Source organism: Trichechus manatus, unplaced genomic scaffold (genome assembly GCF_000243295.1).
Source record: "Trichechus manatus latirostris isolate Lorelei unplaced genomic scaffold, TriManLat1.0 scaffold00229, whole genome shotgun sequence".
Taxonomy (NCBI): Eukaryota; Metazoa; Chordata; class Mammalia; order Sirenia; family Trichechidae; genus Trichechus; species Trichechus manatus.
The window spans coordinates 286,139-306,058 of record NW_004444165.1 but is presented as its reverse complement, the minus strand read 5'-3'; the positions used below and the strand labels follow the sequence as shown (position 1 = coordinate 306,058).

General features: G+C 36.2%; 1 protein-coding gene across 1 annotated transcript in view; it reads left to right on the top strand.

Annotated features, from left to right (window-relative positions):
- ARL6 (ADP ribosylation factor like GTPase 6) overlaps positions 1–12,055 on the top strand; it is a 33,791-nt gene extending 21,736 nt beyond the window's left edge. Inside the window, exons 7-8 of the mRNA XM_004389014.3 lie at positions 5,118–5,173; positions 11,903–12,055. Of these exons, the coding sequence (XP_004389071.1) occupies positions 5,118–5,173; positions 11,903–11,928 (82 nt within the window). The 3' untranslated portion in view covers positions 11,929–12,055. The remainder of the gene's footprint in view (positions 1–5,117; positions 5,174–11,902) is intronic.
- Positions 12,056–19,920: the final 7,865 nt, after the last annotated feature.

Below are 19,920 nucleotides of genomic sequence, written 5' to 3'. Positions count from 1 at the left end.
TATATATATGTATACACACACATATATGTATATCATTTGTCTCCCTGTATTAGTGTGTTAGCTCCATGAGAACTTGGATTTTGTCTGTTTTGTTCACTTCTGTAACCCTTATATCTTAGTTACCTAGTGTTGCCATAACAACAACAAAAATACCACAAGCGGCTGGCTTTAAAGACAGAAATTTATTTTATCATAGTTCTCGAGGCTAAACGTCCAAATCAGAGTCTCAGCTGTGTTGATTCCTTCTGTGGGACTCTCTCCTAGTTCTGGTGAGTGCTGGCAATCCTTGGTGTTCTTTCGCTGCTTACAGATGTAGCTTCACATGGTGTTTGTCTTCCCCAGTGTGTGTCTCTCCATATCTATCCTACTCTTTATCTAAGACACCACTCAGAAGGGATTAGGTTTATAACTAACCCACTCTACTCGACATGACCTCATTAGCATAGCAAAAGAAAAGCTCTGTTTCCAAACAGGGTCATATTTACAGGTATAGGTGCTAGGATTTCAGCATATCTTTTGGGGGGATGCAGTTCAATGCATATACCCTAGAATAGTGATAGTGCCTAGTACTTAATAGGTACACAGTAAATATTTGTTAAAATGAATAAATAGATATGGAACTATTGATCTTGTTTAGACATATTAATAAGGCTGAACTTTTAAATAATTTATTAGTATCTGAAATTATTTAAAAAAAAAAAAGTTGCTGTGGAGTTGACTCCAACTCGTGACAGCCCCATGTGTGTCAGAGAGTAGAACTGTGCTCCATAGGGTTTTCAAGAACTGATTTTTCTCCAGGCCTTTCTTTTGAGGCACCCCTGGGTGGACTCAAACCTCTAATTTTTGGTTGGCAGCCAAACACATTAACTGTTTGCACCACCCAGGGACTCCTTAAAATTATTATTATTATTTGGAAAACAGAGTCTTACAATTTATTTAACTCCAATGTGCCCTTCTATCAAAATACTCTAAAAAAGATAACCAGAAATTTTGTTAGATAAAATTTTAGTGTCTGCTATTTTTTTTATTCAACTCCTTCACTCATCCCTACCTCTGTACTGTAAGATGCCCTTATTTTGCCAGATATTTCAGCTTTTTATAAGAAAGCATCTGTGGGGAAAGGCTGGACACAGGCAGATATATCCACTGCCTCTAGAAGGGAACCAGAATATGAATCAAAAGGTAGTAGAGCTCAGAACAGAACTCTTTATATTCTTCAGAGCTAGCCTTGGTGCTGAAAGAGTAATAGTATGGAATCACCAAAAGACCAGTTGATGTCAAGTCGTTCTGATCCCTGGCAACCCCACGTGTGTCAGAATAGAACTGTGCTCCATAGAGTTCCCAGTGGATGGTTTTTTGGAAGTAGATCACCAGGCCTTTCTTCCAAGGTGCCACAGAGTGGACTTGAACCTCCAACCTTTCGGTTAGTAGCCAAGCGTCTTAACCTTTTGAACTGCATAGGGATTCTAATAGTATGGAATATAGCCTGAGAAAGTTCTGGAGCTCCTCGGGACTCAAGGCCTCCAGCATCTCTGGAGGAATGAAATACTGTCTACCTTAAGTAAAACCCACCTTATTTTGAGATCAAAGGGAAAGTTCAGTGTTTACTAAATGATTCTTGAAGTTGGAATTTAAAGTTCTACGATAAAGAGAGGAAAGATTTTGAGTAGGGAGACATCTTGAGAGAGAACCTTTGTATTTCCCTAAATCATACCCAAATTGATAACTTCTAAGTAGAATTTTTTTTTAATCTTTACAGTAAGTATTGTGATGGCTTTAATAGAAAGTGCAACATTCAAAAGTGCGGTCTTATTCATAAATGATGCAGCCCTATTTTTAATTTTGAAGTGGAGATTAATTTTGCATTGGAAAAATATCTTTCCTCTTGAAACAATTAGCAGTTGAATTCTAGATTTATTTATTCAGTTATGACATCTGCATATATTTCAGTGAGAAAAAGTAATATCCTGATGTTACAAGGATGCAGAATATTATATTGTCCATTTCTATATTTTCTCTGTATTATAGAAGAATGCCAAGTTTTTCTTTTGAAGTTATCTGTAATTTTGACCTCTCACTAATTCAGACTGAACATCTCACTAAGTTCAAATCCATATTTTATTTATTAAGTTTGTTCTTTCTATTTTGCAGTATTTTTAAAGCCTATTTAAAATTGAAAATATATTTAATCTTCTTTTCCAGTTTCTAGAGATAGAGGTAATACTCAGTGATATAGAAATAAAATATTTTATATCTCTTGCACTAGGTACAAGTAAATTTACTGGGCAATAAAGGAAAAATCAGAAGAATAATCTGAGAAATTAAAGGAAAAATTTTGTGGTTTATTTTTGACCATTGTACTTAAAATATGGTCAACTCTGATGATCAGGATCTAATTATGTTATTGTTCCTCACGTATGTTCTGTGACTCAATCCCTGGTGTGATATATATTTACTTATTTGTTATCTAGTAGGGGAAACAATAAAACAAGTAAATATATAAAATGTCAGCTGGGAGGAGGAAGAAAAATAAAGCAAGATAAGAAAAAAAATAAAGAGAGATGTTGCCTCTCAGAGCTAATTGAAGTCAGGTGAAGGTTTGGAGGGATAGCTTTCTAGATAGAGGGACTGGCAAGTGAAAAGACTCTTGGATGAGATTTCCCCTGGTGTGTTTCAGGAACAACAACAAGAAGAAATCTAGTGACCTGGGGGGAATTGTAATAGATGAGACCACTGAGAAATAACCAGGGACCAGATTATGTAGGACCTTGTAGGCATGGGTGGCATAGCGGTTAAGCATTTGGTTGCTAACCAGGAGTTTGGCAGTTTGAATCTACCAGCTGCTCCTTGGAAACCCTATGAGGGCAGTTCTGTTCTATCCTATAGGGTCGCTATGAGTTCGAATCAACTCGACGGCAGTGGTTTGTAGGCATGGGGAGGACTTTGGCTTTTGTTTTTGGTATAGAGCTTATGTTTTTTTTTTTTTTTTTTTTGAGAGGAAAGGTAGAATTCAAACATTTGGGACTTGTTAGAAAAGATGCAGAGTTTTTAGTAGGGTAGTGATACCTTGTCCAGAGGGCAAGGATTTCTTCATATCACTTGTTTGGTGACTATACCCAATACATTGATCCTTTTTTTTTTAATTTGTATGTTGTTATTGAGAATATACACAGCAAAACATACACCAATTCCCAGTTTCTACATGTACAATTCAGTGACATTGGTTACATTCTTCAAGTTGTGCAACCATTTTCACCCTCCTTTTCTAAGTTGTTTCTCCCCTATTAACATAACTCACTGCCTCTTAAGATTTCTGTCTAATCTTTCCAGTTGCTGTTGTCAGTTTGATCCCGTATAGATAATCTTAGAGGAGCATAATGCTCCAGGCAGACGTTTTTTACTAGTTAAGCTAAAGTATTGTTTGGTGTTAAGAAGACTTCAGATGTTTTTGGTTTAAGGTTTAAAGGTTATCTCAGGGCAATAGTTACAGGGTTTCATCCAGCCTCCATGGCTCCAGAAAGTGTGGAGTCCATGAGGATTTGAAATTCTGTTCTGCATTTTTCCCCTTTGATCATGTTTATCTTTCTTGATGTATGTATTACAGTTACTAATATTTTGCTATTACGATGAATAATCAGTAGTTGGCTTTGCATAATTGTGTCTCACATGCTGGTTGTTTCTGTCTTCCTATTTTAAAATAATTCTATGATAAGTCATATTCTCAGTCTAATAAGTAGTTCCTTGGAAGTAATTTTTGCTCCAGCACACTAAAAGGAACCCTAATGATTCAGAAAAGTTAAATATATATACTAATGACTATTGTAGGATCATTATGTTTTGAAAGGAAATTACTAAGTCAGTAACATGTTATGAGACGGTATCAGTACTGCATCTTTGCGGAATAGTATTTGGTACTCAAGAAAATCTACGTTTTATTATTTTAATTTATATAACTTAATTATGATTATATATAAAGTAACATCCACAATAAAGATTTAAGTTTACTCTTTTAAGAATGGAAAGACCCTATCTTAGGTACTTTATATACATTATCTCAAATATTTAATTCTTACAATAACCATATGAAGTCAGGGATCAGAAGTCAGTTTTATAGATCATAAAACTGAAGACAGAAGAGTTAAGTCACCTAGCCAGGCTCCTACAGCTAATAAATATAAAACTGATTTAATTCTGCTTTGTTTTTCATTCTCTCAGCTTACTGAAGTTATAATTATGAGTGTCTTAGTTTACTAGTGCTGCCATGACAGAAATACCACAAATGGGTGGCTCTAAAGAACAGATATATATTTTCTCACAGTTCTGGAGGCTAGAAGTCCAAATCAGGGTTTCAGCTGTTTTGATTCCTTGTGTGAGCCTCTCTCCTAGTGTTTCTGGTGTCTGCTTGTGATCTTTGGTGTTCCTTTGCTTGTAGACAGGTCTTCACATGTCGTCTGTCTTCCTCTGTATGTGTCTTTGTGTCTATTCTGTTCTTTTTATAACTCAGAAGTAATTAGGTTTAGGATCCACCTTACTCTGGTATGACTTCATTAACCTAACAAAAAGAAAACCCCTATTTCCAAACAGTGTCATATTTACAGGTACAAGAGTTAGAATTTCAACACATATTTTGGGGAAACACAGTTCAGTCCAAAACAATGAGTTTATACCCTAGAGACATCAAATTCCATTTCAAAGAAATTCACTTTGTCCTATGGTCAAATTATAACCTAGGCCAAGCATTTCTAATAAATAAATAAATGGTATTGGGTCATGGAGGCCTGGCAAAGTAAGATGGTGGACTTCATAAAACTTTTACACCACTGGAAGAATAACTTAAAGGTTGTATTTTTTTAATGTCAGTCTGAATACTATTCTTAGAATGATAACTTTTTACTAATATACTTTCAGAATATCTATACAGATTTGAATAGTGCCATGTCCTGCTCCTAAGCACTCAAACTTTTATTTTCTGTATTCACACTCAATGCTTAACCAGTTTTGCTTAGATATATGTTACTAGAATATATTAATTTGCCATGTTGCAGAATTTTAATTCTTTATTCTTACAGTTATATGATGTAATGAAATGGATATGTTTCTTGTGAATTTTATTTCAGTGCTAGTGATGCCATTAAAGGAGAAGGACTCCAAGAAGGTGTTGACTGGCTTCAAGGTACATCCCGAAATACTGTGCACTTCCAGCTCTTGTTTCCTTTCCATTCACATATTTCTTTCCTTGTTTACGTTTTATTTTTATCATATCATTACTTTTTTTCCCCTCATTTCTATTTTTTCCTGCTGTCAGAAAAAACAATACAGTAAGTATCCAATACCTTGCTTCATTTGCTTCTATTACATTTTTCTAAAAGATTTATTTAAATAAAGTGATCGCATATTTAAAATCAATATATGTGAGAACTCTAGAAAAAATTTTAAGTATGGTAATAAATTTCTATCAGATCTAGTAATAAAAGCATATTTGAATTTTGAGACAAATGTTAGTCCTTACTGTCAGTAACCAAAAATATGTGCCATCTTTTAAGAATCATATGCTCTATATAATTTATGCAGAACATGTTTACACAACTTTTTGTGTGCGTTTGTGTGTGTGTGTGTGGTTTAGGTGAAAGTTTACAGAGCAAATTAGTTTCTCATTAAACAATACACAAACTGTTTTGTGACATTGGTTGCCAACTCCATGATGTGTCAACAGCCTCCCCATTTCTACCTCGGGTTCCCTGTTTCCATTCACCCAGTTTTCCTGTCCCTTCCTGCCTTCTCATCTTTACTTTTGGGCTAGTGTGCCCATTTAGTCTCATACACCTGATTGAACTGTGAAGCACATTCCTGACAAGTGTTATTGTTTTCCCTGTAGACCTGTCTATAGGGTGAACCTCAGGAGTCACTTTAGTACTGAGTTAAAAGGGTGCCTGGGGGCCATTCTCTGAGGGTTTCTCCAGTCTCTGTCAGACCAGCAAGTCTGGTCTTTTTTTTGTGAATTTGAATTTTGTTTTTCTCCTACTCTGTCGAGGACCCTCTATTGTGATCCTGTTAAGAGCAGTCAGTGGTGGTAGCTGGGCACCATCTAGCATCTAGTTGTGCTGGACTCAGTCTGGTGGAGGTTGTGGTAGTTGTGGTCCATTAGTCCTTTGGACTAATCTTGCCCTTGTGTCTTTGGTTTTCTTCATTCTCCATTGCTCCAGCCAGGATGGGACCAATAGATGTATCTTAGATGGCCGCTTGCAGGCTTTTAAGACCTCAGATGCTACTCATCACAATCTGATATAGAACATTTTCTTTATAAACTATGTTGTGCCAGTTGAGCTAGATGTCCCCCAAGACCATGATCGTTATCCCTCAGCCCAGTAACTTGGTCCCTCAGGGAGTCTGGATGTGTCTGTGAAGCTTCTATGACTTTGCCTTAGTCAAGTTATGCTGACTTCTCCAGTATTGTGTACTGTCATACCCTTCACCAAAGTTACTTACTTACTATCTAGTATTTTTCCCTCCCTCATAACCATCAAAGATTGTTTCTTTCTGTGTTTGCACAACTGTTAACATTCATATTTAGTATTATAAATAATGGTATTTATGTTTTATATATGTGTGGTTTTCTTTGTTATTCATCAAAATAATAAACTTCGTTAGGTGGTACAGGTTTACTGTGTTGTTATTGTTGTTAGCTGCTTTCCAGTAGGCACACAACTCATGGTGACCCCATGTACAGTTACTAAATGTTGCCTAGTCCTGCTCTATCCCCATGATCAGTTGTAGATTGAACTGTTGTGATCCATGGGGTTTTCATTGACTGATTTTCTTAGTCTAGAAGCTCCTCTGAAACCTGTTCTGCATCATAGCAACACGCAAGCCTCCACTGACAGACAAGTGGTGACTGTGTATAAGGTATATTGGCTGGGAATCAAACCCGTGTTTTCTGCATGGAAGGCAAGAATTCTGCCACTGAACCACAATACCCCCACCTCAGGCTTGCTACAGGGAACAAATTAAGATACATCATTTTCCTAGGTTACATTGTTTACTAGCCACAGGAATGGTTTGAAGTGCAATGACCCATGCTGAATATTTTTTGAGTCAGGCCAAAAAATGAGACTGAAGACTCCATTTCCATTTTTGAGCAGAACAACCAAAGATCATTCCTTTTATGAATATCTCTGCCCTGAACAAGGGTTAATAGAAAAATATTATAAATTCTAGTTGTAGTCTTATAGTTATAAATTATAATTCCTTTTACACTAACTTTTTAATACCAGTTATGTATATTTTTTTCCTCTTCTGCATGTTGAAATTGTTATAAAAGGAAAGTCTGCCTTCACATACCTAAAAAGGCATAATGTTTCTTTGGTTTGAAGTACTAAAAGTACATTTGATAAATATTTACATGTGTCATTGGTATAATATGATGTTTTGTTAGTTAACTGCACAGACTATTTCTATATTTTCTCTCTGTTGTATTTATGCAGCAATCTTGACATTTATCATTAAACTTCAGAGAGCATTCTAGTCATATTTTAAAATTCAGTATAATTTAATTGAGAACCTCTCGTGTTTCTCAGTCGCTATTGGGCACTTCTACTCTGTCCTGTTCAATTGCTATGAGTTGGAATTGACTTGACAATGGGTTAGTGTTTCTCAAAAGAACTAAGGGGTTTTTTTGTGGACCCACTAACTCAGTTTCTTAGGCGTTGTTAAAAAGTAGCCACGGTTGTGGGATTGATTACCCCACAGAACAGATAGGTTACAGAGGAACACTCCACAGAAGATGCCATAAAGCATATTTTCTCTCCAGACTTCTTATTTTACAAGTGCTTACCATTGTTTACGGTGAAGATATAGCATGGGGGGAAATCCTACTATTGCTCATAATAAAGTAATTCAAAGCATAGTACTTACTGACAGTAGACATGAGTGTTAGTCATCTCTCTTTTAAATTTCAGTTCCGTCCTTTTTTTTTCTTTTGGTTTATTTAGTCTGTAACAATCAGGCCACTAGGTGTCAGAGTGATCCAACATCACAGTGCAACTTGCCAAGTCTAGCCTTGGCTGCCCAATTCATGTTTTTCTTTTTGGATCCATTATCTCTGTGTCTTACCTCCCAGTTCTTTGTAAGGAGGGCACATTATTGAAAACATTATTGTGCTCTCGTTGCCATATTATTTTATGTTGCCTTTACAAGTATTCTTTGCAAGGTAAGTAGAATTAGCCCCATTTTATGTAGGCAGCATAGAAAAGAGTAATGGTACAACAGACATATTCCACTACTTATTAATTAACCTCTCTACATGTAATTAACTTCTTATTATCTTATGAAGATAATTTTCTTCATCTGGTAAAATTAAAAAATAAAATAGCATATCATAAGTTATACAGATTAAATGAGATACAGTATGTGTTAAAGTGCCTAACATAAGAAAGCACTCAGTCATGTCAGGTTTACCCTTTTCAAATAAAATGCTTTATTTAACAGAGAAGGAAGCTAAGTACATAGATAATAAGTGTATCCATTTGATTTCAAATAAATACTTTGTTCGTATTTTTTATATAATAGTAAACAGTTTATATTTGGGTGCTTCCAACTGTATTTCTGGATTTGAAAAGAAGTCAAAACCTATTTTGGAAAGAAAGTAACAGTAAATATAAGGGACTAGTCAGTACCTGTAACTCTTAACATGTTAGACAAAGGCATTTAAGTAAATCTGACTGTGAAAGAAGTTCTGAACTTATATTTCTTTGTTTTGCTTCCAGAATTCTGAAAATTTTTAGAATGATAAACAAAAAGGCCTCTGGTTCATTTGGGACCAATTTAGTCTTATTACTTTAAGTTTCAGGTTGGAACTTTTTCAGTAAAATAGCAAATGAGCTCATGTTCAGTGCCATGAGTCTATTTCATTTGGAAGGATTTTTCAATATTTTCCTGTGTATTATATCCCAAAGTCAGGAACCCCCTGAGTAGACTGTGAAGACTTTTTAAAACCACTAGAGACTATACAGAAACCATTGCAGAGTTATAAATAATTTTCCAGCCTTCTGAAGCCTTCAAATGAGATTTTTTTTTAAAGAAATCTGCCCAAATAACTTGTTTTATTTATCAAAAATGCATATAATGCTTCTAGATTTTAATATAAAATTTTATAAACTGTGTGCATGGGGATTCCAGTGAAAGAGGATTGAATTCACATACTTAGCCTTATTCTCTTCCCAAATTTCAGTAACTGTAAAGGGACTTTTTAAAAGACACTAACCCACAAGGACAGAAAGAATGGGAAAAATGAAAATGTCAACCAATTTTTGGGAGCTGGATACTTGATGAATGTTGAGTGACCTAACAGACCTGAGAAAGTTGAATCCTAAACTAACACTGGAAAAAGCTGAGAAACAGCCTAATTTATATTGCAGATCCCCTCGAAGACTCAGAAATTGGGGGAAATAGGAAGAATAAAGGTGGGGTTGAAAAGAGAAGGTACAGTTATATAACCTTCTCCCAAAAGAAGATTGAAGGTTTATTCTCTGCCGAGAGTCACAGAAGGTCCTTAGACTGGAGGAGACAACATGCAGTTGTGTGTGGTGATGCTCAACTGAAAATGAAGATTAACTGAAAGTTTCCATACTGAGTACTGTAACCTTCTACTGCTTTCTTTGATTTCTCCCATAATACTGGCAATAGACCGGAGATAAAGTCATCTTTGAGGAATCAGAACAGCCTAAGAGAAAAGACCTAACGATATTAACATCAGAATTCCCCAGGAAGTGGCTTATCAGTATTCCCAAGAATGAAAACCCATTTGACAGGCCTCACACATTTCCAAATTCCTATCAGCTTATGGTATTTATTCATACATGTACACAGATGGCTACATATCATGAGACATTTGAAGGCCAAAAACGTTATAAAATAAGAGAACTTAGACAAAAACAGCAGGTTAGAGGAGCTAGAACTTAAGTAGGGAGAACATTTCGAAAAACTAATATCCTAGAAATGATAAAATGTATTACTTTCATGAATAAGACCATGATGCTACTTGAAAATGAACAATCAAAGAACAAAAAAAGAGTTGTTGGAAAATAAGAATAGAATAAATAGTAGAAATAGAAAACTCAATAGAAGGATTAGAAGATAATGTAGAGGCAACCTCCCAGAAAGTAGAGCAAAAAAGAAAACTGGTAAGAAAGTAAGGGGCTGTTTTAGTTACATAGTGCTGCTATAACAGAGATACCACAAGTGAATGGCTTTAATAAATTTATCCTCTCACAATTTAGGAGGCTAGAAGTCCAAATTCAGGGTGCTAGTGCTAGGGGAAGGCTTTCTGTCAGCCCTGGAGAAAGGTCCTTGTCTCTTCTGAGCTTCTGCTCCTGGATGGTCTTCATGTGGCTTAGCATCTCTGTTTCCCCATGTCTGCTTCTCTCATTTATTTAATCTCTTATATAAGACACGCCCTATGCTAATCCTGTCTTGTTAACATAACAAAGACTACCCATTCCCAAATGGGATTATAACCACAGGCACAGAGGTTAGGATTTATTACACATATTTTGAGGGGGGCACAATTGAATCTATAACATGGACCATGTTCAGGAGACCCAATATTCAAATAATAGGAATTTCAGAAGGTGACAACAGAGAAAACTGAGGGGAACAAATCATCACATAAATTGTCAGACAGTATTTTCCAGAACAGAAGGATAAGTTTTCCATTTGAAAACCCTCTCAGGAGCCCAGTTCAGTGGATAAAAATACTCCCATGCCAAGGCACATACTTATGAAACTTCAGCACTGAGGACAATGGAACATTCTACAAGTTTCCTGAGAGGAAAATATCAGGTTTCATGTAAAGGATAAGGAAACAGAATGGCATCAGACTTCTCAACAGCAGCACTTGGAAGCTGGAAGATAATTGGGCAATGCCTGGAAAATCCAAGGGGAAAATGATGGAATTATATTCTTAGGCAATGTTAATGTAGTGTGATGGTAGAATAAAGACATTTTCAGTCAGGTAAAGTCTCAAAAAATTGTGTGTCTTTTGCTAAGGTATCCGTTAAGAGGTATACTACATAAAAACAAGGAAATAAATCGAGAAGAGGAAAACAAGGGACCATGAAACAAGGAAACACAAGAGAGTGGGAGAAGGAATTGCCAGAATGATAATGGAGATCCTAGAATGATAAATCTCATAAGAGGATAGTTGTGTGGCAGTCATGGAGAACAACAGGTCCAGACTGGAGGATTTGGTTCTTCAAAAAGATGAAATTGATAAACTATGTGATGTGTTTAACCATAGCCAAAGGTTTCAACATTGTGGGAGTATTGGAGTTGGATTAATGATAAGTACATAAAAAAACTAAGCAGATGGGGGAAGACAGTCATTAACTCCAGGGAAAACAAAATGCAGAAAAGGAAAAGTAATCGTAGTATACCACCTGTCTCAGCTGTGAATAGCATTTACATAATATTAATAATGACTATATAACTGTATTAGGAGGATGGGAGTCTTTGGAAGCATCATGAGGGTTGTAGAGTAGTAGCATGGGAGTATGTGAAAGCAATCATTGAGGGAACCAATAATTCAAGAAGTAATAAAAGTATATTTGGAGATACGGAGGTAACCACCTAAAAGGGAGTTGGAAGTAATTGCTTCTAAAAGGGAAGAGAAAGGCTGAGGCAATGAACTGCTATTTTTCATACAAGCTTTGTAGAACTGTTTAGCTCTTTAACTATGTGCTTGTACAACTTTGATTAAAAATAAAAACTATATATATTATAAATTGTGCTTTTAAATACTAGGCATATGCATAGGTTTCTACTGTGTTCCTGTATATTTGTTTTGAATTACTTTAAAAAATAGATTTTCCCCTGTGGACTCAGTTTTTTGTTTGTTTTTTGTTACCAGATCAGATCCAGGCTGTGAAGACATGAAAAGACAATGTTTGGAAACCTCAGCAATTTTCAATTCAAGGAATATACATTTAAGGCAATCTGAATACTTCAAAGTTTTCAAAAGATTTCTGTGCATCTAAGAATGCTTTATAATCTTCTACTAGCATTTATGGACTCCGAATGAGCGTTTTAAAAATATAGGACTTTATGTATGCTAATCTGGCCATTAATTATATGAAAACTAAATCTTCTCTCAGAAGGCCTCCCTAGAATTATCAGTCTCTTGGTAAGGTTCTACATTCAATTTTAATTGGAATGTTTAAAAGTCAAAGTTATAAGCCAGCTCAGTGTCTCATCATGATTTATTGTCTTATGCATTTTATTTTAAAAATCATCTGTTTTTAAGTTTATTTTATGGTATAATTTTAAAGTATGAATTGTGCTTGTAAAAAAAGAACTTCAGATATTTATAAGGGACCATGGGTATTTGATACATAATTAATTTTTACTATATGTCACCATTAATAAAACATGAAATGTAATGTACCAACTGGTGTGCTTTGTTTATGCTGAAGATAATAATGCTGTGTTAAGATATTTGGTGTTTTACATTCATTCATTTGTAAATGATGTGAAACCAAATTAAGCTAAACTTATTCATCCAATAAATATTTATTGAACATCTTTACACTGATCAGCCGGGCATAGTCGTAGGCAGTGGAGATACAAGGGAAATAAGGCATAGTCCTTGCTTCAGAGAACCTAAAAGTTTAATGAGGGAGAAGGTGAAATCCTTTTCATACATAGTATCTGATTTTATCTTCATTGGCTGAGTGAAAATATTGTGTCTTCAGATTAAGAGATGTAAAAGTGAATTAGTGTTTGATTCTTCAATAATTATTATAACTGACTCCTTGTTTCTTCCTTTAAAATGCCTCTAATTTACTATAATGCTTAGTTAAAATAGACTATGACTCACTAAACTGCTTTTCCTGAGCATAAACTGCTTCATAAATGTTCTTTAGAATTTTAGACATAGCTCAGGCATCTACTGTTTACAAATTATGTAACTTCTCACAGCTTAACTGAAGATCACTTGTAATTGTGGACTCTGGAAACTTTCATTTAAAATTAATCACTGGAAGACAGTTTATGTAGCAATGGTGTCAATCCTGAGGTGGGAAAACAGTATATATAAAGACAGATTGATATGATATATAACTTATTGACATCTATAGCTATGAAAATGATAGAAACAGAAGGCAAAAGATAAGTAATAAAGGTATGTTGTGGTAACTGCAATAGTGGTATATGTTTTAACAAAGATTTGAATAAAATAGTTTTAAAACTACAATAAAATTCTACCATCCAGTTTCATATAGTCCAGAAATCTCAGAGATTTGGCAAATTGAAAGTTAACCAGAAAACATCTAAATTAGAAATCAGTAAAGCAATTCATTGGGAATCTCTAGGCAGCTAGAACCTAGACTGGCCCAGAAAGAACTTGTGGCCGATTGAAAAACATGGTCACAATACTTTGTGGTTCTTCTCATCAAGAAGTGGAGTTAATTTACCCATGTATTGAATCTGGGCTTGACTCATGACATGCTTTGACCAATAGAATTTGGCAGAAGGGATGTTGTTCAATTTCCAGATCCTAGCCCTCAAGAGACATTGCAGCTTCTGACTTTGTCATTTGAGGTGCTCCAGTCACAACCCATCTGCCAGATGTGTGAGTGAAGCCATCTTGGATCTTAACCAGCTAATGCTCCAGCTGAATGCAGCTGCACAAGCGATCCCAGGTGAAGCCAAAAGATGAGAAATGATTCTGTTAAGTCACCAACTTTTGTAGTAGTTTGTTATGCAGCAGTAGAGTGGTACAGACCAAATAGGATTAATTAGTTAGGCTTTCTGGATTGGCAGGAATGGAGATTTACTCAGGCTAGCTTAACAAATTAGGTCATACTTTAAGGCACATACACTTGACAGTAAGAGAAATAGGAGTCTTACAGAAATGTAAGAATTAATAGGGCCAGGTTTCATGGATCCAGAAACTGGAGGGTCATTCTGCATACAAGGTGAATCTAGACAGCAGCAAGAATTTGATCCTCCATCATTCTTCATTGATCTGTACATGTCTATTCTCACTTATCCTTTACCAACTGATGAATTCTGTTAGTATTTCCAAGTTTGCATTTACAGTAGTGAATCTGACTGGCCTGTGCTATTTGCTTTTGTTCTTATTTAGGCAAAACTTTTCATCCCAGACCAAATCATACATCATTTTCTATTCTATGGGTTAGGTATTTACCCCTAGTCCAATTAGCTGTGGCCCATAGATGAGAGAAGATAATACGTAGTATGGAACAGCTTGTGGTTGCCTTCCCCACCAAATTCTTTAGCCCTCAGCTAAGTCACCTATTCAATACAGAAATGTCAGATCTCTCAACCATGCCTCAAACTAAGCCAGTAAATTTAAAGATTTCTTAATTTTCTAGGGTATTTTTCAGACACTTTATCAGCTACTTCAGATACTCTCAGGCTTACCATCTTGTGTCAGCTGCTATTCCTTGTGGGCCCCAACCAGCTATGGGTAAGTGCATCCTGACAGTGCCCCACATCATGCCCACATCTCTCACTTCCTGTTTCTGAGTTTTCCCTGTTTGTTTCCATGTCCCCCCCACTACTGTACCCAAACATGCACAGCTGAGCAGGGGAGCCTTTGACCAGTGTGGGGAACCTTTGACCAGCGTGAGACTGAAGACAGTGAATAAATTCTTTGCTTTTTTTTGTCTTCCCCCATCAATCATTGACAGTTTTGAGACTCACTATATATAACTTCTGGATGATTCCTTTGAATCTAGCATTAGTCATACTTAGCAGCCAGCTCAGTAATATATCCTCACACTGCCTCTCTCCTAACTGCTTCATTCTCCTTGTCCATGATTATACTTCTTCATAAAGTAATAGCACAAAGTATCTCTGCCTCAGGAATGTAGGCTGGGGAACCCAGACTATGGCCAACACCATTTTTCAAATTTTCATTAGAATCATACACTGAAATTTTAGAAGCATTGCTCTAGGATTTTGAAACATACACAGGTCACCCTGAAGTAAGCACTGTTATAATCAGTTGATCAAAAGCTATCTTGCAAGTTCTGGTTCTGGGTAAGCTGGAGTAACAACACTCCACTCTATCTCTCCCACTGATGCAACTGTAAAGCCTGGCCAGAATGCATGAAGCAGCTGTTTGAAGATTCTGAAAAGGAAATAGTAGCAGCAGATTGAAGAAGACCAGTATTTAAAGTACCACCAAATCAGCAGTAAGTTTACCAATCATTTTCCTCTGTTATCTCCTTCGCCTGTTAAGGCAGCTTAAAACCCAGAACTGGGCACTGGTACAGTCAGAGAGTACCAGGGGACGTTCTCTAGCTCTGGTTCAAAGAGTGGGAATGGGGTCCCTAATGATCAGAAAAAGTTAAAGAGATACTCCATTTTTCTTTTCTTCATTTTATACACCAGTCCCCAAGCAATCCAAGCATATGAGCAGCAGAATAGCAGCAACAGTGGGTAAGCCATAGATGCCTAAAGTTCTGATGAAGGGGAAGCTTCTCTAATCAGAGGAGCTGTGGTCCCATGAGGGTGTTGTGAGTCCCTGTTGCTTTTGTTTTCTGTGTCCTCCCACCACTTGGCCCCAGATGTGGGCATAATCTCAGAAAGTGTCAGGGCAAGGTACATACAGCTCCAGCTTTCTGGCTGGATAATCAAAAAGGGAAGCCCCAGGGAATCAGAAAGTACAGGAGAGATTGTAAAGGAAGGAGCTTACTAAAACAACCCCCTAAAGTTGTTTATTGACTCCAAGGCTTATCCTCAATCTACACATGCATGGATCTGAGCCTTAACAGCATATGTAGATTTTGAGCACTGAACTACAGAGTAGACTATGACCCAGGTCAAAGACAGGCCACTGGGTGGCACACACATAGGCTAGATCTCAGTAAGTCTATAAAGGCTTTGGAAACAGAACTGACACTTTGAAATTATAAATCCCAAAAGGCTGGTTGGAACTTTCGGTCTGAATCTACCAGGTTTATTCCCTGCTAAAACAAAATTATCAGCATTCTCCATGGAATTTAAACAAAACTCAGAATATCATAATGTAATACTAAAAATATCCGGGATACAATCCAAAATTATGAAATATATGAAAACCAGGAAAATATTAACTCATGGGAAAGGAAAGCAACAGATGCCAATTCCAAGGTGACACAGATATTGACCTTATCTGACAAAGACTTTTAAAACAGCTATTATAAAAATGCTCAGAGTAAGGATGAAACTCTTGAAATAAATGGAAAGCTAGAAAGTATCAGCACAGAAGTAGAAGATACAATAAAGATGTGAATGAACATTTTAGAACTGAAAAATAGAATAACTGCAATAAAAACTCCCTGAATGGGTTCAAAAACAGAATGGAATGACAGAAGAAAGATTCCATGAACTTTAAGGTAGATGAATATAAATTATCCAACCTGAATAGCAAAAAAAAAAGATTGGATAAAAAATGAACACAGCCTCAGAGATCTGTGAGAACAATACCAAAATGTGTAACATTTACATAATCAGAGTCCCAAAAGGAGAGGAGAAAGAGTACAGTGTATAAAAAGTAGTTGAAGAAATAGTGGTTAAAAACGTCCCAAATTTGGTGAAGGACATGAGCCTACAGATCTCAGAAGCTCAGCTTGAAAGCAGCCAGAGAAAATAACACATTACTTACAGGGAACAATGATTCAAGTGACTTCAGATTTCTGATCAGAAATCATGGAGGCCAGAAAGCAGTGGCATACTTTTTAAAGTGCTGAAAAAAGAACTGTCAACACAGAATTCTATATCCAGCAAAAATAGCCTTGAAGAATGAAGATAAAATGAGGACGTTTTCAGAATAAGAAAACCAACAGCATTTGTTGCCACCAGACATTCTGTAAAATAATTGCGGAAGGAAGTTCTTCAAACAGAAGGGAAATGAAACCAGAAGGAAACTTAACATCTGGTATTCTTTAAAAATGTTTGATAGTTTAAAACATTGTCTTCTGAAGTTTTCAATGTATATAGATGTAATACATAAAACAACTACAAAATAAATGGGAAACATAAAGGGGCCTATTTGGTGGTTTCTGCATAAGCTTTTGAAGTGGTAAAATATTCTAAATAGGCGGTGAAAGTTAAGTATGTATATTGTAATCCCTGAGGAAACCACTAAAAAACATTTTACAAATAAATATAGTTAAAAACATAATAGATAAGTCAAAATGGAATACTAAAATGTGTTCAAATATTCTAAAAGAAGGCAGAAAAGGGGAAGAGGAATAACAAAAAAATGGAGGGAACAAACAGAAAACAGTAAAATGGTACACTTAAATCCAAACATCAGTACACATATCATTGCTGAGTCAATTCCGACTCAGAAAGAACTGCCTCATAGGATTTGCAAGGCTGTAATCTTTATGGAAGCAGATTGCCACATCTTTCTCCCACAGAGTCGCTGATGGCTTCAAACTAGCTATCTTTCAGTTAGCTGAGTTCTTAACCAGTGTGCCATCAGGGCTCCTCCAAATTTATCAATAGTTACATTAAATGTCGATCATTTAAACACAATAATTAAAAGAAAGATTGGGTAAAAAAAAGCATTACATTACCCAGCTGTCTGCTGTCTACAAGTAACTTCAAACGATATAGGTAAGCTAAAATTAAAAAGATGGAAAAATTTATCACACAAGCACTAATCAAAAGAAAGCTGTAGTGGTTCCATTAATATCTAAGGAGATTTCAGAGCAAAGAAAATTAGCAGGGATAAAGAGAAACATTACATAATGATTAATGTAATTAATGTTAATTCACCAAGAAGTCATAACATTCCTAAATGAGTATGTGCCTAAAAACAGCTTCAAAATACGTGAAGCAAAAAACTGACAACTGAGACGGACAAATCCACAATTATAGTTGGAGACTTCAAAACTGTTTCAATAATTGATAGAACCTGTACTCTAATCAAATCAGCAGGTACAAAAAAGAACTGAAAATGCCACCAATCAACTAGATCTGATTTACATTTATAGAATACTCCACCCAACAATAGCAGAATACATACTCTTTTCAAGTACATTTGGAATATTCACCAACATATACCATATTCTGGGTCTGTTACATCTTAATGGAGTTAAAAGAATTGAAATCTTCCTGCTTCCACTCTTCCTCACCAATAGTGTTTTCCCTACATAGCAACCAGTATCCATTTTCTTTGAAAAACTAAAACATCATATTACTTTCCTGTTCTCAAAAATAGCTTCCCATTGCACTTAAAATAAAAACCAAAACCTTGCCAGAGCCTACAAAGGCCCCTACCTGACATGTTCTATATACTTCTCTAGCCTCCTTTCCCATCACTGTTGCCCTAACTCACTGCACTCTAGCTACATTGACTTGCTTACTGTTTCTCACAAGAGCTAAGCCCTTTCTCATCCCAAGACTGTTGCACTTGCTGTCTTCTCTCTGGAATGCCTTTCCCTGTGTCCTTTCCTGTCTCATTATCTCAGTTGATTCAAGTCACTTCCTCAGAGTCACCATCTCTGATGATCCTATCAACCAGGAAACCCACCCTCCTCTCCTAGTCTCTTTATTTTCTTCATGGCATTTTATCACTACTTAATATTACGTATGTTTATGTATTCGTTGTTGGTCTTCCAACTAGAATATAAACTCCATGAGTACAGGAACTTTATTCATTCACTGCATCTTAAGTGCCTCAGACACTGTGTGGCACATAATAGGCCATGTTTATGAATAAATGGATGAATATATATGTAATTCAATATTTTATGTAAATGTTGCTCTGGTACAGGGATTTTTGGTGCATAGTAAAAGAAAAAAATGTTAGTGACACTTAATATTTTGATTGTGTTAATTTAAATAAAATATTAAATTATTTTGTGATTAACTGCTTTTATGCGTTCATTCAACTTCTATTACTGCTCATACCTTTAAGCTTATAAGCATGAGGTAAAGACTAGTAGTGTAATATTTTTCATTGTGTTAAAAATAAGTTTAGACTGAATTCTGCTTTTGGTATGGTGGAATAAATTCCTAAGCCCAACCCTCACACAAATAACAATTATGAACTCTGGACAACAACACACACAGAATTCAATTACCTGAAAGCTCTTAAAAATGAACAGAAGCAGGCGTATTTTGGAGGGAAGTTAAATCTTGGAAGGTGGGACTGGCATGGGGTAGTTTCCCATTTTGGGTCTGTAGCCTGAGGGCAGGCCACAGTCACAATACAGCATAGGATGGCTAAAACTCTGACAGAAAATCTGCCGTTTTTCTTGCATGAAGAAATGAGAACAGAGCATGGGGCAACCAAAGCCACTGGAAAGTGAAAGAGAAGCACGCTGTAGAGGAGCGATCAAGAGAAGAGGAGGCCTAGAATCTAAGTATAAATTTTCCCAAGTCTCTGTCTGAGCTCCAAACCACACATGAGCGGGGCAGGCTCAAAGCTGTTTTCAGCTAAAGCTAAAAGAACTTAAGACTGGGCTAATGCCACCATAAGCAAAGTTTGCAGTTTGATTCTAATTTAATTTTCTTGTGAAACCAAAATGGCAACACCCTTTGGAGTTGTATAATGAAACCCACAATCTCCACTACATGACATTCAAAATATCAAGGATATAACCCAAAATTATGTGACATGTGAAAAACTGCCACGCATCTGTCAGTTTCTTGTACTGTGGGGGCTTGCATGTTGCTGTGATGCTGGAAGCTATGCCACCAGTATTCAAATACCAGCAGGGTCACCCATGGTAGACAGGTTTCAGCTGAGCTTCCAGACTAAGACAGGCTAGGAAGAAGGACCTGGTGGCCTACTTCTGAAAAGAATTAGCCAGTGAAAACCTTATGAATAGCAGCGGAACACTGTCTGATATAGTGCCCGAAGATAAGCCCCTCAGGTTGGAAAGCACTCGAAAGATGACTGAG